The 26,310-nt window shown below is 43.4% G+C and overlaps 1 protein-coding gene across 4 annotated transcripts; it reads right to left on the reverse strand.

Moving 5' to 3' along the window:
- Positions 1-1,014: 1,014 nt before the first annotated feature.
- On the reverse strand, positions 1,015-15,413 carry ESD (esterase D). Of its 4 annotated transcripts, none has more exons than XM_075741833.1 (9): positions 15,303-15,413; positions 13,894-13,969; positions 12,867-12,955; positions 11,003-11,101; positions 8,159-8,283; positions 6,864-6,983; positions 5,090-5,188; positions 3,030-3,197; positions 1,015-1,237 (listed from the first exon to the last, which is right to left on the reverse strand). In XM_075741833.1, the coding sequence occupies exons 2-9, from the start codon at positions 13,959-13,961 to the stop codon at positions 1,157-1,159; spliced, it is 849 nt and encodes a 282-aa protein (XP_075597948.1). In that variant the 5' UTR covers positions 13,962-13,969; positions 15,303-15,413; the 3' UTR covers positions 1,015-1,156. The 4 variants fall into 4 exon arrangements, with proteins under 4 accessions (XP_075597948.1, XP_075597949.1, XP_075597951.1 ...); XM_075741834.1 differs by lacking the exon at positions 15,303-15,413 and adding an exon at positions 14,990-15,266; XM_075741836.1 differs by lacking the exon at positions 15,303-15,413 and adding an exon at positions 15,116-15,175.
- Positions 15,414-26,310: the final 10,897 nt, after the last annotated feature.

Genomic DNA, 26,310 nt, shown 5'->3' on the forward strand with positions numbered 1-26,310 from the left:
CAGCCTCCCTGTGACCTAGAACCTAGAAACAGAATTTCCAGAGAGAGAATTTCCAGAGAAACAGGAGCGCATTCAGCACTGCTTACAAAGCAAACTGCTCCTATGTCTACCCCTGTATTTCCTCTGGCAAGAGCAAGCCAAGGTTGGAGCAGTGATGCAGGTTCAGCTGAACCACAGGAAAGCAGAGTTTACACAAGTGGCTGCTCAAACACAAGATAAACAGCTCACCAGAACAAGCTGCCTTCTTGCCCCACACAAGGTAGCTGGCAGAAGTATACTACTGGGAACTATTAAGATCTACAACTGTCAGGCCTAAATTCAGCCATCTTTGGTAAAATAACCACAGCAATGCGATACCAGATCATCTATAGACAGAGAATGCTTTTTTCAGCTCTATGTATAAGTTTCCTCTCAGTCCTGGTAAGTCTAAGAAACCCAGAAACACACCCTAAGCCTTTCACACTCAGCAACAAAGGCAAGTGGAGAAAAAAAAAAAAAAAACAACAAACCACCTCTTTTACTACAGATTGCTTCCTTCACATAGTTTTTAAGAGGTCTTTTCTTTAGGTATCATCCATGAAAAACTCAATTATTGGCTTAATGGTATTAATGCACAGGAGAGGAAACCCCTGCATAGCAAGCTTCTGCCTGTATTCGCTACCAGACTTTGTCCTTGGGAATGTATTTAGACAGGCCAAAGAAAAATATACCAAACACTTCAGATTAATTAAGCAGCTTGATTGGTTGTGCAACTAACAACTTCCTTCAGCATTAAGTGATGAAGTGAACCCTGGTATTTAATTAGCTGAAGAAGCACACTGGTGTTATTCACAATCTCTGCATAGTTGCGCTAGAAACCGTCTTGTGGTCCCAAGTATGTACCTACACTTATAGTCTGAGCCTAACTCATCTGCTTATTTTCATTTTGACCTAGAAACCTAGCACCTTCACCATGCTGAGAGAGGTTTTGAAGCATGCGAGAACATTCAAAATACTTACTCTAAAGCACACACAGCAAATTAAGTGGGATTTTTATTTTTCTTAACAGTACAATCAGAAGAGCTCCACTTTACAGACACTACTTCAAATTATTTTTGTTTAGTTCACCTCTATCCCATGATTCATCTTGGACAGACAACACTCCCATCCAAATGGTTCAAGCATTGAGGTATTTTGCATGGTGTTTGATGTGGTCATTAATAAATGTAGCAATGAAAAAATAGCTGTGATCATAACCCTGGAAAAGAACAACAACAAAGAAATCAGCAAATACAAATAGTTCATGATAACGTAATCATGCCAAGCTCTCTTCTGGGAAAGTTTATGACTCTTCTGATTTGATCCGTTTTAAGAAATCAAAAATACCTATATTATATACAAAACCTGTAAAGGATGCCTAACTAAGAGGTTAAGTATACATGAACACTAGGAAGCTAAACAAACACAATATATCTTAACCTGCCCTAATCTGGGCGTGTAAATTAGAGCTGGGTAGCAGCAAGTGTCAGCTACAGAGCGAGATGCAATCTGAGAGAAGACTTGCCCAGTATACTGGTAAAACACAGCTGTAAGGAGAACACAGCCCAGGTCTGAATTACTGCTCCAGCACTACGCTAAAATGCCATGTAAACCTCTGAACTACCTTGCTCTGTCAGCACTAAAGATATCTTTTGGTGCTGGGCTTATGATAAATCAGAGAGGACACTCCCTCACTCTCCACGGCTGGGTCCCTCACTGGGTCTGGCTTGAAGTTGTCAGTCTCTTACGACTCCAGGGCTCTCAGGACAGTGCTCTTCTGGGTCACTGCACTATAGGAAAGGGCAATCCTTCCACCTGGGTGTTTAAATGAATCTAAGATTTCAAGCAATTCCACACCTTTCCTGATTTACACTAATACATGCAAACTAAATCACAAAGTTTTATGCTGAAAACAATACCCACAACACAGATAAGGAATCCAGGAAAAGTACATAGATTCTACATAGATTCTACGTAGAACCATAGAATCGTTTAGGTTGGAAAAGACGATTAATCATTGAGTCCAACCATTAACCTAGCACTGCCAAGTCCACCACTAAACCATGTCCCTAAGCACCACATCTACACATCTTTTAAATAACTCCAGGGATGGTGACTCAACCACTTCCCTGGGCAGCCTGTTCCAGTGATCGACAACCCTTTTGGTTAAGAAATATCCTCTTTCCTCATATTCAACCTAAACCTCCTCTGGCACAACTTGGGGCCATTTCCTCTTGTCCTGTTACTTGGGAGAAGAGACCAACACCCACCTGGCTACGACCTCCCTTCAGGTAGTTGTAGAGAGCAATAAGGTCTCCCCTCAGCCTCCTTTTCTCCAGGCTAAACAACCCCAGTTCCCTCAGCCACTCCTCATCAGACTTGTGCTCCAGACCCTTCACCAGCTTCGTTGCCCTCCTCTGGACATGCTCCAGCACCTCAATGTCCTTCTTGTAGTGAGGGGCCCAAAACTGAACACAGTACTCAAGGTGCGACCTCACCAGTGCTGAGTACAGGGGCACGATCACTTCCCTAGTCCTGCTGGCCACACTCTTGCTGCTATGAGCCAGGATGCTGTTGGCCTTCTTGGCCACCTGGGCACACTCCTGGCTCATATTCAGCCAGCTGTTGACCAGCACCCCCAGATCCTTTTCCAACATCTGTCACTGCTTGTACAGTGACTGTGATTGATAGTTACTAAAAATCATTAATGCTGCTGCTTCAGCCGACCACTGGCAGCTTGAGTTAACATCAATGATCGTCTTGTTGAAACTAAAATCGTGACCCCCACCTAGTGGTGAAATGCAGCTGAAACCGATGGATACGGGGCACTCCTTGACAGCTGCTACTAAGGAAAACATCACTTCTCACCCTCTTCCTCACTTGGCCACGGACAGACTCACAGGTAAGTAAAAGCATGCCTAGTGAAGAGACACCCTCTCCCCTACCTGTTACATAAACCCCAAAATCACAAAGCAACAACCCAACAGTCATCGACTGCAGAAGCGACTTGCCTGCTGCAGTCTAAAGACCACAGGGATTTTCCGCTCTGTGCAGGCAGCGATGAAGTTATCAGGCAGCAACTGGCCTGCTGATAGGAACTGGTCATCTTTGCCTTGATCAATCAAGATGTCCAGGTTAGAGTCTGGATAGGACTTCACAAGTTGGGTAGCATCGTATGCCTGCAGGAATAAAAGAGAAACAACATTCAATTGCATACATTAGACTGGGTCGAATTTGCTGACTGCAAGAAAAGAATGGCATATATACTGGGTGATACTGATCAGGACAACAGATTACACTTTGGAAAAGGAAAAACTGGGGAAATTCCAGACAACTGAAAAGTAATGCCCATGTTTTTAAAAGGGCAAATGGTATGATCTCAGTAATTACCAAGTTGGCACTTTGACATCATTTCTGGACCAAACAGAACGGCCAGCCCAAGGATAAATTCATACAGAACCAAAGAACAGCAATATAATCTAGTACTGACTCACGTACGGAAACTAGATCCTGCCAAAATACTGTGGTATCTTGATGGAACTATTACAGCAGCTAAGGGTCAAAACACTGGTGTAACACAACTATGCTCATGGAAGGCATTTAACCTGAAGGTTACCAGGATAATTTGACCAAGAAAACTTTGTACAATTGAGAAACAAAAAATGGCACACACAGCATAAATTAAAGACTATTAACATACATGTATCAAAATGGAATTGTGAATGGGGAACACACTTCCTGTGGGGTCCTGTGCTTGGTACATGCTCAAAAAAAGAAATCCTTTAAAAAGATAGCAAAACTAAGGCAGTGGAGAAGACAGATCACCAACAGACAGCAAAAAGCCAAGTCCTACAGAGCCATGCTTCCAGGATGCCACCAGATCCAACAAATGACACTGCAATGGAAATGGGAGCTTGGACTCAGCCAAGCACTGTGGCCATGGTATAAAATGATCCTTGCACAAATTTACATGGCAATTTTAAGCATAAATACAGAGATCAGAGGTTGTGTATCTGTGCCACAGGCAGGTCTAAGTCTGTTCCTGACACCTGCTGTTGATCTACTGGACTGAGTTTGCAGAAGAGCTCCAAAGCAAGTTAAGGGGCCAGAAAACATCTTAAATTTTTTTGCAAAATAAATTATGTTAAGTGTAAGCAAGTTTAACTGGTGATTTCTAAATATACAAACTCCTCTGTTAACAGTTGTGAAAGCAGCTAGTGCTCTCTGTTCCTGTAATGTTTTAATCAGGCCTGGATGTCTTCCTAAGAGATACTTTAATCCAATTTACAAAGGATTTAACTGCAGTTTGTGTTTATTTACAAGGAAACCAGAGTACCTGGTTTGATGGGTCATGATGATCCCTTCTAACTTAATTCTCAAAATACAACATAATGTTTATGCTGAGATTAAAAATACTGAAGGGCTGCCCAAATAATACACACACAAATATTTTTGTATCTATCTTAGCCATTCATATACAAGTACTTCTATTTCAAAATTAGGGCCATGGAGCTAAACCCTAACTTTTCCTGGTTTAATCCTGTTCTACGGGATACCAGTTTCCAAGTATCCAATGGGCTCCTCTTCTAGCTGCCTCCAACAGGCTGCTCCTGCAGATGCCATGAGGCTCATCAGTCTCTGAACAGTTTGTAGCAGTCTCTCTTTTCAGGCTACTACAAAAAAACCAGATGTTTCGTATATGGAGAAGTGAGTTTTTGAGAGACAGGCCATAACCTACCTTTCTTTCAAACTGCTCACTGCTTTCATGCGTTAAAGTCTCAGATGGCTCATAATTCTTCTTAGCCCAGATTTTAAGATACTCATAAAACAGGGAGGAAATTAGTCAATTTGATGACAGCCTTCTATCTCATTACATTTGTTATAAGCACCATCAGGCAACAGCAAGCCATACCCACCAGAAACACACAACACTAATCCATGCTTAGGGGTATAGTAAAATAGCAGTACCAGCTCAGGGGCACCCCACAGTTTTGTTCCAGATTCCTGCTGCGATATATCTACAGATCACTCATCTGTGCGTTATTAAAGGACGGTGAGTTGCAACACGTACCTCCCATTTGCTTACATCTGATCCCAGATATCCACCAAGGGCTTTCTTCCCCCACTGACACTGAATAGGGTTGCAGATAGGAGCAAATGCCGATACAGACTGTTCACAAAGAAAGCATGAAAAAAGAAGTATGAATTAAGAAAAGTGATTTCTGCCAACTAAAAAGCAAACAAAAAGCCTTTGCAAAAATTGTTGTGAAGTTACTGCCAGAAGCCAGGACTCCCCCACCAACTCTCTGAGCTAGGTGCCCTCACCATTATCCTACTTCCCTCTTATTTGTTCTTTCCACCCCTACGGTTTTGCTTTCCTTTTTGCGCATCAGCCAAGCTTCAAAAGGCAGGGCTAGATGCGCTGTTCCTTTCCTTGCTGGGAGATGTTGGCTTGAATCCCCTTAAGCAGCAGAGAAGGATCTCAAGTCTACTGTTGGGTCAGCATGGTCAGAATGTGGGATCGTTTCACCTCCAACTGGATTTTGGCAGAGCATAACAAAAGCCTGAGGCATGGGGCTGCTCAGCCAGTCTAAGCACGCAACAGTGTCTCACGGATTTAGGTACCCCCCAGATTAAGGGTCAAGAAAAGCACATTTCAGATCACAGCTCCAGGTATTGTGCCGGAAGTCCAAGCCCCATTCTTAGATTCTTCTTTTGGACTTGGCCCTGGGCCATCAGTATTTCCACTCTCATGTTTTGTAAGAAATAACAACAAACTATCTATCTGAGCCACTGCCAGTTCTCCTGGATTTTGGTAATTTCCATTTAATTTTTAATTCTTTTAGATAATACAATTAACAGTTAAGTGCCAACAGCGAAAATGGAAACTTCTGAATTACTGGCTCCAAAAACTAAAAAGGAAAGATAAAAATAAAGCTTTATCTTACAGTCAACTCTAACACCAAGCTAATGACACTGGGCAAATGTTATGCTATTTTCAAAAAGGCAGTTGCATTTTTGCAGCAGCTGACCACAAAGTGCAGGGTCAGGGCAGCCCATGAAATGACTGATCCACAAAGGCAGAGCCCCTCATCTCTCAAACACCAATGCCCGATTCTCCCTCAGAAATGCATTTTACACAAGTGTAACTGCAAAGAGAACAACAACATTTCTCTCAACCTTCAGGAGTACAAAGGAAAGGCAAATCAGTTCCAGTATGTTTGATTTAGGTTCAAGTAGAATACAAATAAACACAACTTCAGATACCTCAAATACTCCAAAAATCAATCTTCAGGAAAGCTGACATGCAAATCTCAAGGGAAAGAGGGGAGGGGAATGTCCTCCAGATACTATTCCATGTGCAGTTCAGGTGCTTACAGTTACACTTGCTATTAGTTGGAATTAACAGACTCCATAGTAAATTCTAAGCAAACATACAGATAATGGTGATGAAAAGGTTTGCTGGTAATAACAGATCCAAAATGAATAAGACCAGATTTGAAAAGATACAGCAAATCACACAACTCCAGAGCTAGAAGGAGCCTGTTTACATTTAAATACAACAATTCGTTTGGAACAGCTGTAGTGTCATCCAAAAGAAATGGAACTTTTCTTAACTTTTAAAATTTGCATTCTTTTTTTAATTTTGCTCGTACTCACATTCCATAGTGTTTTTTTCTGGCAATTTTACATATTCTAATACTAGGTATCAATGAACTGCTAAAACTAAACCTATTTATATATTTAACACTATAACAGAACTTGGTGTTATGTTTTCTTTCTTCACTTCTGTAGAAATGCATATAAGCTTTAGTATACCTCATATAAGTTGTATTATATCTTACTTTGTACTTTCCAGGATTCTTCAGAGCAAGAATAAGAGCTCCATGACCTCCCATGGAATGCCCAAAAATAGACATCCGTTCAGGGTCAGTTGGAAAATTGGCATTTATTAGTTTAGGCAGCTGCAAAGGAACAACAGTGGAATAAAAACATTAAAGCAACTCGAGTATGTTTAGGAAGAAAACCAGCACAAATAACTAATGCGTTTTAATGCCATTTTAATGAAACCAAAGGCACATCTTTGGTTCTCGCCTGACATTTGTGATCACGGCTTGAAAGCAATTTGAATGGGACTGCAAAATCAAAAGGAAACAATTAATCTGATCATAAGTAACTCAAAGTATCTCTATAGAAATCTATCACAATCCTGTAACACAGTATGTGGGAAATTCCTAATAAACAGTCATTTCTCTCGCCCAGAGAAGCTGTGGCTGCCCCCTCCCTGGCAGTGTTCAAGGCCAGGTTGGATGGGGCTTTGGGCAACCTGGTCTAGTGGAAGGTGTCCCTGCCCACAGCAGGGGGGTTGGAACTAGGTGATCTTTGAGGTCCCTTCCAACCCAAACCATTCCATGATTTTAATAGATTCATAAATATGTATGTGCTCCTGTAAGTGACCGGAATGGCAAATTGTTCTTGGGAGATTATTTGCTCCCCATATTCCCATCAACTTTAGTTTTATGCTAGATCACACAGTAAGTCCAGAGTAAACTGGACCCTCACCTGTGTAAAATATATCTAAAGAATCTCCTTTTACATCCAGTTAAAGAAAAAAAAAAACCAACAAAAAACACCACCCCACCCTCCCAAGACCGATGGTGAAAGAAGCAGTACAGCTAAAGTACCAGAGCAGTGAAATGCAGTAGATTGTTTCAGAAGCAGCAGAGCAGAGATTTTACAAGAGCAGAGATTGCACAACTAACGAATCAAGATTAGAAGTGTAGGCCAACCCTGTGGCATCTCCAGCAGGAAAGCAGAGTCAAGGAGTTCCTGCTTGAGCCTTGCCAGGTGTTATCATCTCTGTGCTGCGGTTCTCTCCCTCCTCAGTTCTATGACAATATCTGTTTGGTGAGGAAGGGCCTAACAACTGGATAAATCCACTCACTGAAATACTCAAGGATTAAACAAGAAATAACAAATTATTTTTTATAAAAGAAGAAAGCAAGAAAACAACAAACAATCCATAAGCTAACAAGATTACCTTAAGCAAGCTTTGGTGCCAGGAGCAAAGAGCATGACTGAACTGCACCCCTTCTTTAGCCTACCCAACACCACCAGGAGAACCCAGCAGCAAAGTTACCTCATCCTTTATGTAGGAATACATCCTATAGTTTGTTTTCCAAGGATCTTCAGTGGCATCCACATAAAAACCAGCACCGGTGCCAAAATCCCAGCTTTCATCTTCTCCTTCAATATTGCAGCCACCTACCATGAAAATTCTTTCTATAGTTACTCTTTCCTTCACTAGATGTTCAGAATTGGAGGACCTGCCATATAAATCAGAGACTCGGGACACGAGTTTCTCAATCAACATGCCTCTACCCCTCCAACTATAAGACAATTCAGATTTTCATTCATTAGTAGTGTTTTCAAGTTGAAAGCGATTCAACAATGCTTTCAAAATACTACTTACGTATTACCTACAGATGTATCCAACTTCTAACTTGTTTCAGTATCCCTTCATAAATAAACATAACATACAGATCTCTCCTAAACTGTTTCTGTAAAGCTTTGTCAATTTACCTAGGGATTTATTCAAAAGTTGGCACTTGTTAATTGGTTCTATCAGCTTATTTCAGTTATTAGACCTCATCCTATCAAGTACAAGAAACGATGTGAGAAACAGAAACTGTAGAAAATTTTCTTTCCCCCCAGGAGGACAGAACCTTACATCACTAAATGGAGTATCCAGATCAGTTTAATTGCTTCAAATAATGTCTGCTACACCTCCCTTTTTGAGATTCAACAGCATAATACCACTTACTGTTGCTATCATTTTTGAAGTACGTAACTCTACCTTTTCTGCAATTCATTTCATTGCTCCCACCTATAACTCCCCATAAAACTTAAGTATTTTCTTCTTTCAAAAACTGCAGAGTTGTATCCTCTTTTCCACGGCTACACTTTCAAACTAAATTTGCGGATGTCTCCTTGAAAGTCAATACATCCCATCCAATCCTCTCTTACTCTCCCTTCGATTAGCCTGTGTTTTACCAGCCTTGTTTGCAGAACAAAATGTAGTATTTCAAGGTATATGTGACAAGAACCAATGGCCTCCTTTTCTCCAAAATGTTCCTAGTTTCTGCAATCCAAAATTACATGGGCTTTCACCACTGCGGTGTAATCTGACAAACCCATGCGTAATTTGACAGTGCCTGACAATTTGTGCAGAGATACCTGCCACCCTGTCACAGTGTGAAATCAGATTTTGACAAGGATCAAAGTTGAGTTTGCTCCAGTGACATGCCCTTCAAACACTGAGTGATTTTGTAACTTAACAGTCCAGCAGTCACAGGGACTGGGGGTGCTTACACAACATGCTGAATTTAAAAAGCCTGTCCCTCGAAGAAGGTCAAAAACTCAGAAAGTCCTGCCAAGCAATGAAGGCAATGCTGATTCTGCTAAAAGAAACTTAAGGAAAACCCTGAAAAAAAAAAACTTGAAAAGGAACCTGCAAAATACTGCTCAGTATACCTGTCTGGAAAAGCAAACTTCTACAAAGAAAGAAAAACAAAGTCTATCAGGGCCTGACAGCGGGTCTGTAATAATGGGTATTTCATGTTTTCATGCAGTGTTTTTCCCCATCTAGATACCTCTCCTAGCTCCTGGAAGGAAATTCTCATGTAGTCATAACTACACAGCTAAAAAGCACATATAAGTGTTTTCTCTACATACACTCAGATCTCTGAATTTGTGATTACCTTTGAACTCCTCTTCACTTGTTTCTCCAGCTCAAAGAGATTTAAGAACATTTGGGGTCTCTGAGCTAATATCCAAGAGTACAATATGAAACACATACTGAAATTCATCTGAATAGCAGAGCAATCCTGATCAGTTATTAGACTAAAAGGCAAGAGAGCAGCTGCAGAGAGGGTTTTAAAAGAGAATGGACAAAACAATCAACTATGCAAATGCAGTTTCACATTGATAGAGACAACTTACAGAGACAAGACTAAAAACAAGTCCCAATATAATTACCCAATGTGAATGAATAATGCAAAGGCTAGCTGCCCATCTCTAGTCCGCAGCAGATGGCAACAATGAAGTGTAAAGTTCATTAATACACGTCTTGCTCTTCTGTCCCTCTTCATTAGAAACATGCATTTCTGTTCTCTGACCTGACACAACTTCAAAACCTGGATGTGAAAAATATTTTCTGGAAAGAACATCACTTTGTTCCCCTATTACTCATGTTCACATCTGACCTACTAAAGCTTGGGAAATATTAGAAGACTGCCATCTTTGTATACAGCACTCATGAGACTTTTAGCAGAAACCAGCAAATACTAAACATAATAAATTGAATCCCCACAAAACTGTATTTCCAGTAACCACAGATCCACCACTTTCAGGTTACCCATACTACACATAAGCTCAGCCTTATACAAATAACAGCACATCATTTTAAAAAGCCATTCATCAGCAGTCTATTCCAGCTGCAGAGGGGAAGGGTTTCTGGTTCGCTTTTCTAAGTATCGGAATCCTCTGGAAACATGTATTTAATAGGCTTTAGAAAACAGAACACAGTAAAGACTAAACATTACATCTTTGTGTGACAACACAGTTCCGCAGATTTTTTAAAATCTCAGCAAGCCACAAAGTGCAGGCAAGCATCTCTGCTAACACATGCCTCTTGTTTTCCTTTTCTTCCCTCTCCTCCTCCATGCTGAACTCAATGTCCCATTTGTTCTAGTTTTAGTGCCATGACAATAAAAGTTTCAAATGTCAACCTTCACTACCATGTTATTAAGAATATAGACAATATAATCTAGCAAACAATGCAAGATATTGCAAGATAGTGAGCTCATATTCTGACTCAAGTGGGCAACACACTTTGTAGCAAACTGCAGCACTCCATTCTTTGAGAATACAGACAGTGTACTTCAGTGTAACGACTGTTATCACATCTCTTGTTAAAACTTACGTGGGCTTGTGTCTGGCGCGACTACAATAAGGCCATGTTCAGCTGCAGCTTGATGAAAACCAGCTTTCGTTATGAAATTCTGTTCTGTGCAAGTTAAGCCTAGAGAAATAAAAATATCATTGGTTACACACTTCTCACAGCATACCAGTTTCAAAAACCTTTTTGACAGAAAAGGTTTTGAAAAATAAGAGCGATTCCTGTCTCCGTAAGATGGAAAAGTCTTTTCGCTAGGTTTAACAACACTTAAAAGACCACAGAAACACAGTTGCACTTTCACATCTAGTCACACTAACATTTGATCAAAAACAGGTCAATGCATACTCTGTATCCCCTTGAGTGACTACTCATGTGGCATATACAGTTTCCTCAAGTACTGCGTATTTAAATCTGTTGACCACAGACATCGTTGCTAAGGTTAACATTTGTTAACTTCTGACATCTAACCCTGCAACTACATTTTTCTCTCTACCGCCATTTCAGCTGTTTGCATTACAGAATTCTACACGTGGTCTGACAAATCCTACATCTTTTAGGCAGGATAAAAGGCTGTAAGCACTCTGGCTTAAAACCCCACAGCAATCCATGTCTTTTGTACTGCAGCAGGGCCAGCGGAAGTCCAATTACAAATAAGTAATTCTGCGCACCAGTATTTCAATTTTTCTTTACTGTGCCATTTAAGAGCGTTTAAGGATTCTAGTTTTCTCTGAGGACAAGTTGCAAATGACCTAATTTGACTGATATACTAGCCAAGACAGCATGGTTTAGATTCAAAAAATAAATGTAGTGCATGACTCAGAGCTCTTAGGACAATTTTGATGCTTCCAACTTCAAGCGTAAACATTTTTACCCAGTCCACTGTCATTCTACAAATCCGACCTACTAGCTATTTTGTGAAATGAATACATACAAGGAATATAGTCTCCACAGTACCAGTCAATTCTCCAACTTTCTAAATGCAAGTGTCAGTAAAGCAACTCCTAAAATTACAGGACAGAGAGAGCTTCTGCTTTTCATTTTGAATAATAGGAAAAAAAAAAATGTAATTAATCCTGGAGCCACCACCAACATAAATCTGACCATTTTGAAAGCAATGCCTTAACGTTATTTACGCATTTTTGGTGCAAGACCCAGCTCTGTGGGAGATGACAGGAACAGGGTGGAGGAACAAAGTCAGGATAACTGAGAACACATTTGTCCATACAGTCTAATCCCAGCTTGCCTTACATCCAGCAAGACAGCAGCTGGATAGGACACCACAGGAGTTGGAGATGAAGAAATAATGCTGTGGATGAGATAACTTCACTCCTGCCACACAACCCTCTTCAGCCCCTGGCCCTTTCTGATCCCACAGGGTTACCTCACTCTAGATATGGTTGCACCACGGCAGCTAACAGCACCTCCTTAACAAGTTCACCAGCTGCTCCTTGCAAAATAGCACTCAAAATAAGGTGGGGTCCAGAGGACAAATTTGCTGGCTCCCAGGGGCTAGATTTTGCCCCCTATATTGTTAGCTGAAGCAGTCTGTCATAGACAGCAGGAAGCAGGAGGTGTCCCAACAGGAAGGCCTTTCAGGAGAACCTTTATATATGTTTTAGAACAAAAAGTATGTACATTTTAGAACAAAGGGGTAGAACATTTTCAACACTGAGAACTTTAGAAGACAATCTGGTACGCTACCCCCTGAGGTCAGCTGCATCCAACTTTATCACAATACACTCAAAGTAAATGTGTGTTCCAGAAGATGATCTTTTGCAGAATGCAAGAGCTGCCACTGCAGTACCTCCACATCAGGTTTTCAGTAACTGTAGCACAGTAGCTTAAACATGCTTATCTTTTTTACGTTACTAAAATTAATGTCACTTACCTGAGAGCCAATACAGCACAGGGCACTTTCTGGTTTCTGCTTTTGCAGGCAAGTAGATTCCGAATTTCATTTTGCATTTTAGTTCTGCACTGTATTAATAAAATACTCTTTGTTATCACCACTACTTAATTAACAAGGTCACTAACATTAAAAAAAGAAAGTTGAATCAATGCATGTTGTTCAAAGAGAGATTTGGTCAGTGAATTTTAACAACTAAGAAATTAAATAAAGTGAAAAGCTATTTAAAAACTCATCTTTAGCCTGTTGAATTGACAAAAGCTAACCTTCCTACCTTATTGTGAATGTATTTAAAACAGAGATGTACAAATAAGTCCCATTTTTGCAATGTTGCTAACAGACAATATTTTGAAAACTGAATTTTGAACCCTAGAAATATTTAACTTGACTCTTGCCTATTAATTTGGAAAGTAATTTTTACTAAAAAACGCATCCACGTGACTCGCAGAACATACACTTCACAGAATACCCCACCAAGAGGTGTGTTTTCTGTCTGCTAAATCTACAGACTAACGAATTACCTAATTTATACTAAAGCCTAAAATTGCCAATAAAAGCTTATCTAAGCATAACTAATGATTTTTTTCCTTTGGAATATTTTTCTGTTCACCTTCATCAAACAGCAAGAACCTATATACAGCATCTGTCTGCTGACAGCATTTTTTAAGAGTGCATAAAACCAAAATATCCAGTAAAGTGAACAGAATTTTGTACACATGGCAGTTCTCTGTGCTGCAAATAGGATAACCCAAAGTAATGGAGGCTCATCTTAAAAGGTAAAAATACTAGCTTTCTGTCTGAAGTCCGCAGCATTAAGTTACTACTACACGTTAAACATTAACACAGAAATAAAAGAACACAGCCAAAACAGTAATTGACAGCATTTTTTACTGAAATATGGATATTAGTGAGAACACGCTGTTTTCCTGCAGAGTGAGAACACTGACAGCAATGATAGTATGTATTCACCACCCCATGCTAAACAGCTAGGTTGCTTTTGTAGTGTTACCTGTCATGTTCAAACACCTTCTGGAAACCCTCAAAGCATTTGTTGCTGGAAACTTGCTTCAGTGCCATGGTCTTAACTGTTAAAAAAAAAGGAGCAAGTTAAATTTGAAAATAAAACATTGTTGGACTTAACTTACAGTGAGTTATGGGAAAAGTTGAATAAAACTTAAAGCATCTTTGTTTAACATTGCAATTTTTCAGAAGAAAGAATCGTGCAAACACTTTCTGATCTTTCATTAACTTTCTATTTCCCCACAGAAATGGGGAAGGAGAGCTGAACTCTGGAGAGCAGAGCTGACAAAACCTTCCTGCTTTCCTACTGAGCTGCATCTCCAAACACCTTTACCTCTGCAGTAACCATAGCTCGCTCTTTGTCTACTGATGCTGGTACCGGACAACAAACCTCAAGTGCTGTGGTCAGCCTGGAGCTGTGTGTGCCAAGTAGCCTGCCACCTCCATGATGACTGTGCAGGAGATAAACCAGTACCACTTTTTCTTCACCATGTGTGCCAGCATCCAGCCACTAATTACCACAATACTGAGGGCTGTAATCATCTTTGACAGAAATTAATTACCTTGTTCTAAAAGTCTGGGGGCCAGGAGAAACATAGGCCTCACTGAGAAGCAGAAGGCTTACTTCCATGGGGAAAGAAACAGTGTAAAAAATGCAAGCAAGGAAAGAGTCATGGGAGTTTTAAAACAGCTGCTAGCTCACTTATAGCAGAAAACTCGGGAAGGTTGACACAAATGGAGATGCTTGTCAGTTTGCACAGACAGTGAGGCGAACTAGGCAGCTGAAAGAGGAAGGAGCCTAAAGGGTCAGCACACAAGAAAAATCCTGATGAGAAACTAGGTAACATCAGAGCAGGTAACAAATGTCAAAATGAAAGTGTTTCGTCCCTCGTACGTGTGCACTCCTATGGTGCATCGGGCAGAAAAGCCACGCACCGCAGGCAGCCCTCAGGGCCTGCTCATTGTCTTCTACCACCCCCGTGGGGCTGGAGTCGACGGGCGCCCATACAGAAGCGCGTTTCGCCCTTCAAGCCAGAGGTTGCTGGAGCAGCACGCAGGGGCCCCCCACCCGGCCCCGGCCCCACCTCGGCTGGGCTCCAGAGGCCCATTTCCATTCCCGGACTAAATTTCCACACAACCAGTCCTACCCGCGGCACCAAAGCGTCCTCCTGTACCTCCGTTTTCACCCTCCCGCCCGCGGATATACCCACAGGCAGCGATCCCTCCCCCTCGGCCGCCCGCTGGCTGGGCCTGAGGGCCCGCAAGACCTGCCGCCGCCTCTGCCCCGCTCTCCCCGCAGCGAGGCCCCGGCCCAGCCCGGCCACTGCCCGCCGCACTCCCCGCCCTGAGCCGCCCACCCCCGCGCCAGCTCCGCACCCCCTTCCCCTGCTCCCTTACTGCGGAGGAACAGCAGGGCCGAGCGGCGAACGGCGCGGGAGAGGAGCGGCCCCTACGCGGGCGCGGCTTCCCGCCGCCCCGCCCGCGCCCCCGACCCGCCCCCGCCCCGCCGCAGCGAGGCCCTCAGCCGGCCGCGTCCTGCCCGCCATGGCGATCAGTGGGGCCCGGCTGCCACTGAGTTCGAACGCACGTCCTTGGCGGGGGGAGGTGAGGGGTCTGCCGTGCCTGTGGGAGCCGCGGGTGCTTCTCTCCTCCTCCTGCTCCTTCAGCCGCTTCTCCGGCTTTTCCGCCCAGGGCCGGCGGCGAGCGGCTGTGTGCGGCCTGGGCACCTTCGTGCCCCGGTGCTGCTGAGGTCGGCTTCCCAACGCTGAAGAAGAAAATCTTGAACTGTAAAATGAAGAAAGGAATAAAAAGTTGATCCAGAGAATCTGATAATAATCAGCTATTCAAAGCAGCAAATATTTCTGTTAGCACTATATTCCCTCATCCACCGAGATCTCAAGGGGGGAGAAAAGTTGGTGAAGCGCCCTGAACTTGGACCACCACATCATTAAATTTTAGATGTTTTACCTCGTCTCAGTATTTCAGTGTTCTTCATAGCAGCTGCTATCTCATGGACTCCTGATTTTATTTTAAAACCAAGTAATAGTTTAGGTAGTTTTTGTCATGACACTTCACTTGCGAGATCACAAAGGAAACAAGTTACTTGTCAGTGCTTTCATCTTATTCATAACCCAAATTCTTCCCACCTCCTGCTGTTAAAGGGTCTGTCTTTTTTTTTTTTTTTTTTAAATTTGCAATTGAACGTGCCCATCGGTTGCCAAAAAAGCATCCTCAGCAAAGTGCTCTCCCTCTTTCTACTCTCGTACCATGTACTGCATTAGTAGTAACTATTTTTGCCCATAACATTTTACAGTCTGATCACCTGTTACTTTGCCAATGTGACAATAATTTGTTTCTATTTTTAATCCCTTATTCTAGCAAGGCACAGTACTGACAGCTTTGTCCCCCTGTTATTTTCATGTAATCACGGATTCATAGAATGGTTTGGGTTGGAAGGGTCCTCGAAGATCATCTAGTTCCAACCCCTCTGCCATGGGCAGGGACACCCTGCACTGGCCTTGAACACTTCCAGGGATGGGGCATCCACAACTTCTCTGGGCAACCTGTGCCAGTGCCTCACCACCCTCATAGTACAGAATTTCCTCCTAATATCTAATCTATATCTACCCTCTTTTAGTTTAACTACCCTCTTGTCAGTATAAAACCTACCTACCTCAGCACTGATGCTGATAAGATTTTGATGTGTTCCTGGTCTTCCTGTCCAAATCTTTTAGATAACCTCTATCCAATTTGCTCCCATTTCAGAGTGACATATTCAGAAGGATCCAACTGGCAGCCTGCCAATGAATTTACCTGCCCTCCCCACATCACCCTGATGTCAATATATAAGAATTATTTTATATGTCTTTTCAGCATGTCTTTTCAGTCAAAAATGACTGAAGTAAATGCATTGGTAAATAATGTGAGAGCTGTGTCACAGCCCTCCAGAGAACACGCAGTTGAGTGTGTGTTGTGTGTAAGAATGTGTGAAGCAGAAAACACACCAGGATAGTCTTGAGGACAGTGTAAGGTAGAGGGAGCCAAGCTGGTGCAGTCTCATCTGTGCTGAGGTAAAGACACTTCTGGTATCTTTGGTTGTGTACATTTGTTTAACCTTAATGCCATTTCTGTATCCTTTAGACCGTGTCTGCAGCTTTCACCAGTGAATTCATTTTGGTATCATTCTGCATATCATTTCAGATTATCTATTAAAAAAAAAGATGTGAAATGGGCTTCCTGTCCTTCATCATGAAATGGGTTCTCCTTATGTGGTGCACCAGGGCAACCAGTAGAAACAAGGATATTAAAAGAAAAGAGTGACAGGTACTCACTTTGGAAAATCTCTTGGCTTATGTACTCTTGCCTTACGTATTATTGCTGTGTTCCAAGTACAACACATACTTCTCCACCTCACTTTCTGTATCTTCCCCCTCCACAGGCAGTACTTTCAGCCATTTTACTGCTGATCTAATCCAGTGGTGAGGTACAATTTCACATCATCTACCTAGCATTTCTTTTGGCACCTGTGAGAATGACTGTGTATTCTGTCAGAAGAGTTTTTGCCTTTTCACCACATTTTCACCATCTTTTCTGTACTTGGGGAAACATACCATTAGCTTCAACCCACTCAGACACATTTGCTATAAAGCTTCCAGCAAGAACCTTCCACACTCTAGGCAAGCAGCCTGTATGTCTTAAGTTTATAGTACCAAATTCCTCCTTTCCCATTTTCTTTTCAGTAAGTACAGTCCTTCCCTCAGCCATGCATCTGGGTACACGCTTTTCCAATGTTTTTGTTGCGGTAGTCTGAATTAGGATGGTAGTTGCTAACCTCTTCTACCTAACAGCTGTGGATTCCACCATCTGCTAGTGCTTTTCAGTCTTTTTCTTTCTCAACTTTTTGTATGATGTGATCTCATATTCACTTTGATTATTCAGAGCACTGAATTCACACTTCACTATCTAGTTTGCCAGGAGATTATTTGTAAGTGGTTCTTTTCTGTAAAGAACTTTTCCAGTGTTCTTTATCGTAACTATTCATAATTTAGTCTTTTATGATTCTAATGTCATATTTGTCTAAATTGTCTTAAACTGCCTTATACCATGCTATCGGTCATTTCCAAGCAACATATGTGGCTGGTAACAGTATTATCCCTCAGTGTATTTCATGCTGACCATATTGACACAATCTGCTTCAAATCTGCTTCAAGTCTTTAGCTTTTCAAGGGAGAAACTTTAAACAGGGAGGAGAATTTTCTGCCACTTCATTGTTACTGATTTATTTTTCTATTTCCCCTTCTTTACTACATCCAGCTATCTTACCTTTTGTCTTAGATGGAAGTTAGATCTTCCAAAGGTTATTTTCTTTTCTTTCCTTCCATACTGTCAAGATTTCATGTTGCACAACTTGTCATGTCATTAACTGCTATTCCTTCAAGGCAGTTCTTTTTCTACAACTTGCCCAAGGTGCTGCTTAGCCATTAAAACCCATGGCAGAGGCTAAGGACTACACACGCTCACTTATTTTATCTGCCTACACTGATTTTTTTTTCTTTGCTCCATTTCTTGCTTTCATTATTTCCCTTTTGTTCGTTAGAGACTTAGTGTGTCATTTGAGTCCATAGGTCTTTGGGAAACAGCATTGTCCTTTGGTCTTGCTTGCACTGTAATGCAAGTTACAATGGTGTCAATGTCTCCTTTTTTGTGTTTTTTACAAGTTTTCTAATTCTACAGGAAAAAAATATCCAGTCTGTAACAAGAACCTAATTTGATTAAACAGGTTAGCAAATGGAGAAGTTTCCCGCAGCAGCTTTGTGAATTTGTCTTTGGTCAAGTTACACAATCTCTTCTGTCGTCAGAGATGATTTTTAGATCAGCAGTTGTCTTTCATCATTCTGATTATAAGTATAGCTCCCCTGGCCTCTCTTTAATTTGGCCATATCTTGTATTGGCATTTCTGCAGCACTGCACTGGTGATCTGGAATGGCCTCAGCAGCTCTGAGCTGCTATGAGGTTGGGCATGTTCATGAATCCTCTTTGCAGAGAGACTGCAGGAGACACATACACAGATTTGCAGTTGCAGAAATAAGCCATTTGTGATAAGAAATTAGAAAAGGTTAATGTTTTTTGAATAAATTTGTCTCTGGAGTAGCTAAAGTACTGAAAACTATTCCAGGGAAAAAACCAAGCATGCTTCTCTTATTACGGTAATGTGAGTAATACTTTCGTATCCTTTCAGACAAATGCAAAATGAAGCAGACATTACAACTGATACTGAATCCAGTGAAGTATATGTGTGTGATAATTCTGACAGAAAGTATTTTCCTCTTAATGCTTTATAATTAAAAATAAAGCAGTCTTGCTTTTTTATAGTAAATTGACTGCACATATTTATATTATGTCTTTTGTTTTCTATTTCTTTTTAGTACAGATTAATTTTGAACTTAGAAAGAGTCTGCTTGTTTGAGAAATTTTTCCACATACAGTTTTAAATTCCTCATGTTGGGTTTACTGAGCCTTTGAAGCTGATATTTTGAATTCAGATATCCAAGTAAAATTTGAAGTATAATTGCAGCTAAAGAAAGGTGTTGGCTGACAGAAATGTAATAGTTAAGATCTGACTTAGAGAATGCCAAAGCACAAATTTTAATTCCATTTCAGCCAATAAATATTTTAGTAGAACATTAGGGCTGCCTTATTAATGGGAGCCCTGAGGAGAGGTGGAGACATAAATGCTATTTGTTTAGGCTTATGGTTGTTCTTTCCTGGGAGTTAGGCTTTTCTTTAGGTCTGAGGGAGTAAGTTAAGATCAGCAACACCATCTGGCATTCCTAGGATTTCTCGATTCCTACATGAACCTTGAAGTAATATAAGTACAGTGGACTTTCTTTCTTTCTTGGTCTTGGGGTGCAATTCAGGCCACAGACTGGAAGTCATTTGTCAAATTTAGGATCCAAATAGCAGAAAGAAGCTTTTAAGCTGTGTATCATAAACTCTTCTTGTGGGGGTTATTTAAATATGTAATCTATAATGATGTAAGACAGAGTCATGCAAAATTACAATACATGAGGTTGCTTCTGCTCTTTATTTAATAGATTATTTTAAGGAGCATGGCTTTTAATAATGCTGAGGCAGTATTTTATTGCTGTCAAAGACTGAGTATGGTAACATGCCTAGATGGCTTTTGGAAAAACTGATGAGATCCCCAGCAGGAAGAACATTTATTTCAATAATATGTATGGTTCCTAGGGGAAGTACAGGCAATGAAAGAGTCAGAAGATTCCAAACATCATTTAAGATGAAAAAGTAAATGTAGATGCTCACATTGCCCCAAGAGAAATAGCTAAAAACTTGATTGATCTGAATTTTAACAAAAGATAGTGGTCTTCTGAATGTCCTCATTTAATTTGATTCAGGCTGAGTAACTGAAATCACAGAAAAGAATAAACCTTGGAGAAAACAAGTTTTCACTCATGTGGGATTATTTAGTTATAATTATTGTCTAAAAGTGAGCAAAACAAATGGAGTCACAACCCTGAACTTCAGGAGAGAAAATAGTGGTTATTGGCAGGATCCAATGGGAGACTGCCCTGGCAGGCAAAGGAGAGCCCGGGAGAGCTGGTTCAACTTCAAGGACAACCTCTTCAAAGCACAAGAAGAGTCCATTTACTTTGCAGAAAATTGAGCACAGGACAGCATGGACGAAGAAAAAACTCCTGACTGCACCAAATGCATAAAGGAAGCCTACAGAAAGTGGAAATGGGTGGGCTACCTGGGGAGAATATCGAAACATCTCTAAAGCATGTAGGGATGGAGTTAGGAAAGCCAAAGCTCAGCTGGGACTGAAACTAGAAGTGATGTGAAGGGCAACAAGGAAGGTTTCTTTATGTGCATTGACAGCAAAAAGAAGGCTAAGGAGAATGTGGGACCACCTCTCCATGGAGCAGGGGAGCTGCTGACAAGGAACATGGAAAAGAGCAAGGTACTCAGTGGCTTTTTTTGCCTCAGTTTTCACTGATAAAGTTGGCCTGTCAGATGAGTATTAGAATCATAGAATGGTTTGTGTTGGAAGAGACCTCAAAGATTATCCAGTTCCAACCCCCCTGCCATGGGCAGAGACACCCTCCACTAGACCAGGTTGCCCAAAGCCCCATCCAACCTGGCCTTGAACACTTCCAGGGAGGGGGCATCCACAGCTTCTCTGGGCAACCTGTGCCAGTGCCTCACCACCCTCACACTGAAGATTTTTTTCCTTATATCTAGTCTAAATCTACCCTCTCTCAGTTTAAAGCCATTACCCCTTGTCCTATCACTACAGTCCCTGATAAAGTGTCCCTCTCCAGCTTTCCTGTAGGCCCCTTTAGGTACTGGAAGGCTGCTCTAAGGTCTCACCAGAGCCTCCTCTTCTCCAGGCTGAAGAACCCCAACTCTCTCAGCCTGTCCTCACAGGAGAGGTGCTCCAGCCCTCTGATCATGTTCCTGGCCCTCTGAACTCGCTCCACCAGCTCCATGTCTTTCTTATGTTCGGGAACCCAGAGCTGGATGCAGTACTCCAGGTGGGGTCTCGCAAGAGCGGAGTCACCTCCCTCGACCTGCTGGTCACACTGCTTATTTTGATGCAGCCCAGGATAAGGTTTGCTTTCCGGACTGCAAGCGCACATTGCCAGGTCATGTTGAACTTTTTGTCCACCAACACCTCCAAGTCCTTCTTCTCAGGGCTGCCCTCAATCCACTCTCAGTTAGCCAGAACAGAGGACAATGTTTGGGAGCACTTAACTCGTGTGGATATGCACAAGTCATTGGGACCAGAAGGGACCAGATGGTGCTGAGAGAACTAGCCAATGCCATTGCAAGGCCATTTGCTATCATGTTTAAAAGGTCAAAACAATACAGAAGGTCTTATTGATGTTTGGGGAAAGGTAGATGTGACACCCACCTTCAAGAAGGGCATGAAGGAGTATCAAGCAAACTAAAGGCAGGTCAGCCGTACCACCATCCCTGGGAAAGTAATGGAACAAATCCTCCTGGAAGCCATTTCCAGATACACAAAGAACAAGAAGGTGATTGAATCATAGAATCATAGAATCATAGAATGGTTTGGGTTGGAAGGGACCTCAAAGATCATCTAGTTCCAACCCCCCTGCTGCGGGCTGGGACACCCTCCACTAGACCACGTTGCCCAAAGCCTCATCCAGCCTGGTCTTAAACACTTCCAGGGAGGGGGCATCCACAACCTCTCTGGGCAACCTGTTCCAGTGCCTCACCAGCCTCACAGTAAAGAATTTCTTTCTAATATCTAATCTAAATTGACCCTCCTTCAGCTTAAACCCGTTACCCCTTGTCCTGTCACTACACTCCCTGATAAACAGTCCCTCACCAGCTTTCCTGTAGGCCCCCTTCAGGTACTGGTAAGCTGGAATTAGATCTCCCCGGAGCTGCCTTTTCCCCAGGCTGAACAGCCCCAATTCTCTCAGCCCGTCCAGTCAGCTTTGTGGCCCTCCTCTGGACTCTTTCCAACAGCTCAATGTCTCTCTTGTACTGGGGCCCCCAGAGCAGGATGCAGTACTCCAGGTGGGGTCTCATGAGAGCAGAGTAGGGGGGCAGGATCACCTCCATCAACCTGCTGGTCACACTGCTTTTGATGCAGCCCAGGACACGGTTGGCTTTCTGAGCTGCAGGTGCACACTGCTGGCTCATGTTGAGCTTCTCATCAATCAATACCCCCAAGTCCTTCTCCTCAGGGCTGCTTTCAATCCATTCCTCTCCCAGCCTGTAGTTGTGCTTGGGATTGCACCAACCCATGTGCAGGACCTTGCACTTGGCCTTGTTGAACTTCATGTGGTTCGCATAGGCCCACCTCTCCAGCCCGTCAAGGTCTCTCTGGATGGCATCCCTTCCCTCCAGCGTGTCGACCACACCACACAGCTTGGTGTCATCAGCAAACTTGCTGAGGGTGCACTCGATCCCACTGTCCATGTCGCCGACAAAGATGTTGAACAGTGCCGGTCCCAGTACTGACCCCTGAGGAATGCCACTTGTCACTGTCCTCCACTTGGACATTGAGCTGTTGACCGCAACTCTTTGAGTGCGACCATCCAGCCAATTCCTTATCTACCGAGTGGTCCATCCATCGAATCCATGTCTCTCCAATTTAGACACAAGGATGTTGTGCAGGACAGTGTCAAATGCCTTGCACAAGTCCAGGTAGATGACATCAGTTGCCCTTCCCTTATCCACCGACACTGTAACCCCATCATAGAAGGCCACCAAATTTGTCAGGCATGATTTGCCCTTAGTGAAGTGGTGTTGGCTGTCACCAATCACCTCCTTATTTTCCATGTGCCTGAGCATAATCTCCAGGAGGGTCTGCTCCATAATCTTGCCAGGCATGGAGGTGAGACTGACCAGCCTGTAGTTCCCTGGGTCTTCCTTTTTACCCTTCTTAAAAATGGGGGTTATGTTCCCCCTCTTCCAGGACTTCTCAAATATGATGGAGAGTGGCCTGGCCACTTCATCTGCCAGTTCCCTCAAGACCCGCGGATGCATCTCATCAGGTCCCATGGACTTGTGCACCTTCAGGTTCCTTAGATATTCTCAAACCTGATCTTCTCCTACAGTGGGCAGTTCTGCATTCTCCCTTGCCTTCTGTGACCTGGGCAGTGTGGCTCAAGCATTTGCCAGTGAAGACTGAGGCAAAGAAGTCGTTGAGTACCTCAGCCTTCTCCATATCCTGGGTAACCAAGTCGCCCGTTTCATTCCAGAGGGAACCCACATTTTCCCTCGTCCTCCTTTTCTCACTAACGTACCTATAGAAGCTTTTCTTGTTGTCCTTGACATCCCTGGCCAGACTAATTTCTATCAGGGCTTTGGCTTTCCTAACCTGCTCCCTGGCTGCTCAGACAGTTTCTCTGTATTCCTCCCAGGCTACATGCCCTTGCTTCCACCCTCTGTAGGCTTCCTTTTTTTGTTTGACTTTGCCCAGGAGCTTCTTGTTCATCTATGGGGGCCTCTTGGTGGTTTTGCTTGACTTCCTCTTTGTTGGGATGCATTGCTCCTGAGCTTGGAGGAGGTGACCCTTGAATATTAGCCAGCTGTCTTGGGCCCCTCTTCCTTCCGGGGCTTTGTCCCATGGTATTCTACCAAGCAGATCCCTGAAGAGGCCAAAGTCTGCTCTCCTGAAGTCCAGGGTAGTGAGCTTGCTGCACGCCCTCCTCACTGTCCTGAGGATCCTGAATTACACCATTTCATAGTCACTGCAGCCAAGGCTGCACTTGAGCTTGACATCCCCTACCAGGTCCTCCTTATTGGTGAGAATAAGGTCCAGCATGGCACCTCTCCTCGTGGGCTTCTCTATCCCTTGGAGGAGAAAGTTGTCGTTGACACATTCCAGGAACTTCCTGGATTGCTTGTGCTCTGCTGCATTGTCCCTCCAGCAGATGTCAGGGTGGTTGAAGTCCCCCACAAGGACCAGGGCTTGTGAGCCTGAGGCTGCTCCTGTCTGCCTATAGAGGGCTTCATCTGCTCGGTCCCCCTGGGCAGGTGGCCTGTAGCAGACTCCCACTATGATGTCCCCTGCCCCAGCCCTCCCTTTAATCCTGACCCATAGGCTCTCGGTCGGCTCCTCATCCATCTCCAGGTGGAGCTCCATGCACTCCAGCTGGTCATTGACATAGAGGGCAATGCACCCTCCTCGCCTGCCCTGCCTGTCCTTCCTAAAAAGCCTGTACCCTTCCGTCCCAAAACTCCAGTCATAGGAGCTGTCCCACCACGTCTCTGTAATGCCAATAAGGTCATAGCCTTGCAGGCGCACACACGTCTCCAGCTCCTCTTGTTTATTCCCCATGCTCCGTGCATTCACATAGAGGCATTTCACTTGTGCCCCCATTGACGCTGACTTATTGGGTGGGGTGGCTGGAATTCTTTTGATGTAGCTTCCCAGTGTTACTCTGTCAGTTCCTGTTGCATCCGGAGTCCCTGGCTCATCTCCTCTAGGCTTCGAGCGTGCTGTAGTGCATCCAGCACGTCTCTGAGCAGTAGGCCGAGAGCCCTCACCAGCACCCTGTCCCTCCAGCCTGGGCACATCATCCCACAACATGTCGCTGGCAAGCCTGATGTTATCCCCCTCCCCCTTTGAGCCTAGTTTATAGCTCTGTTGATGAGCCCTGCTAGTTCCTGGGCAAAGATCCTCTTCCCCCTTTGAGAGAGATGAATCCCATCAGGGTTCATCAGGCCTGTTGCCGTGTAGGCTGTCCCATTGTCAAAGAACCCAAAGTTGTGGCGTTGACACCAGCCACGGAGCCATGCATTTATGGACTGTGTCCGCCTGTTCCTCCCAACATTGCTGCCCTTAACTGGAAGGAGGGAGGAGAATATTACCTGCGCCCCCAAATCCTTCAGTAACTGTCCTAAGAGCCTGAAGTCCCTTTTGATCGCTTTCATGGTACGTGTCTCTGCTTCATCCCCACCCACATGGAGGAGCAGCAGTGGGTGATAGTCAGAGAGGCGTACCAGGCTGGGGAGTGTCCTTGACATGGGCCCCAGGGAGGCAGCAGACTTCTCTGAGAGGAGGGTCTGCCCTGCATATCAGGCCCTCTATACCCTTCAGAAGGGAGCCCCCTACAACTATAACTCTCCTTTTCTTCTTTGTTGAGGTGGTCACGACTCGAGGCATAGGCCTTTTGGGGCTATGTGCTACCTCTGGAGTAGCTTGACTATCATCCGTATCCTCGCTCAAGTGGCCTTCCACAGCAAGAGCCTCGTACCTGTTGCACAGAGGTGCATGGGAAGGCGAGGTGGGTGAGGAGGAGAAAATTGGAAATAGCCAATGTGGATTTACCAAGAGCACAGCACACCTGACCAGTCTCATAGTCTTCTGACGAGAAGTTGCCTCAATGGACAAAGCAAGACCAGTGGAAGTTGTATCCCTTGGCTTTAGCAAGGGCTTTGCAACAACTTCTCTGAGTCTTCTTGTCTCCTTTTAGCGAGGTTGGTGAAATATGGGCTCAATTAGTGGACAATAAGATGAGTGGAAAATTGGCTGGATTGCTGGGCTCAGAAGGTATTGATCAGCAGTACAGAGTCCAGCTGGCAGAGTGACACCCCTCAGGGATCGATAAGAGGGGCAAGACTGTTTAGTCTTTATTAATGACCTGGATGATGAGATGGAGTGCAATCTGAGATAGATAGCTAAGAAAAAAGTCAGATTATTGTATTCTCTGCAGAAACAGAGATAAAGAGAGAAGGATAATAGATCCTTGTGAAAAGAAGAGGCGTTGGTTCAGAAACGTATTTTGGAGTTTAGAAAAAAATCTGAAGTTGCAGTAAGGAAGGGAGATGCTATTCTGCACTATTGATAATATAGGTCATGAAAAAAAAAAAAGGAAAGAGCTTTTTGCCATTGACAGTG

Source organism: Balearica regulorum, chromosome 1, assembly GCF_011004875.1.
Source record: "Balearica regulorum gibbericeps isolate bBalReg1 chromosome 1, bBalReg1.pri, whole genome shotgun sequence".
Taxonomy (NCBI): domain Eukaryota; kingdom Metazoa; phylum Chordata; class Aves; order Gruiformes; family Gruidae; genus Balearica; species Balearica regulorum.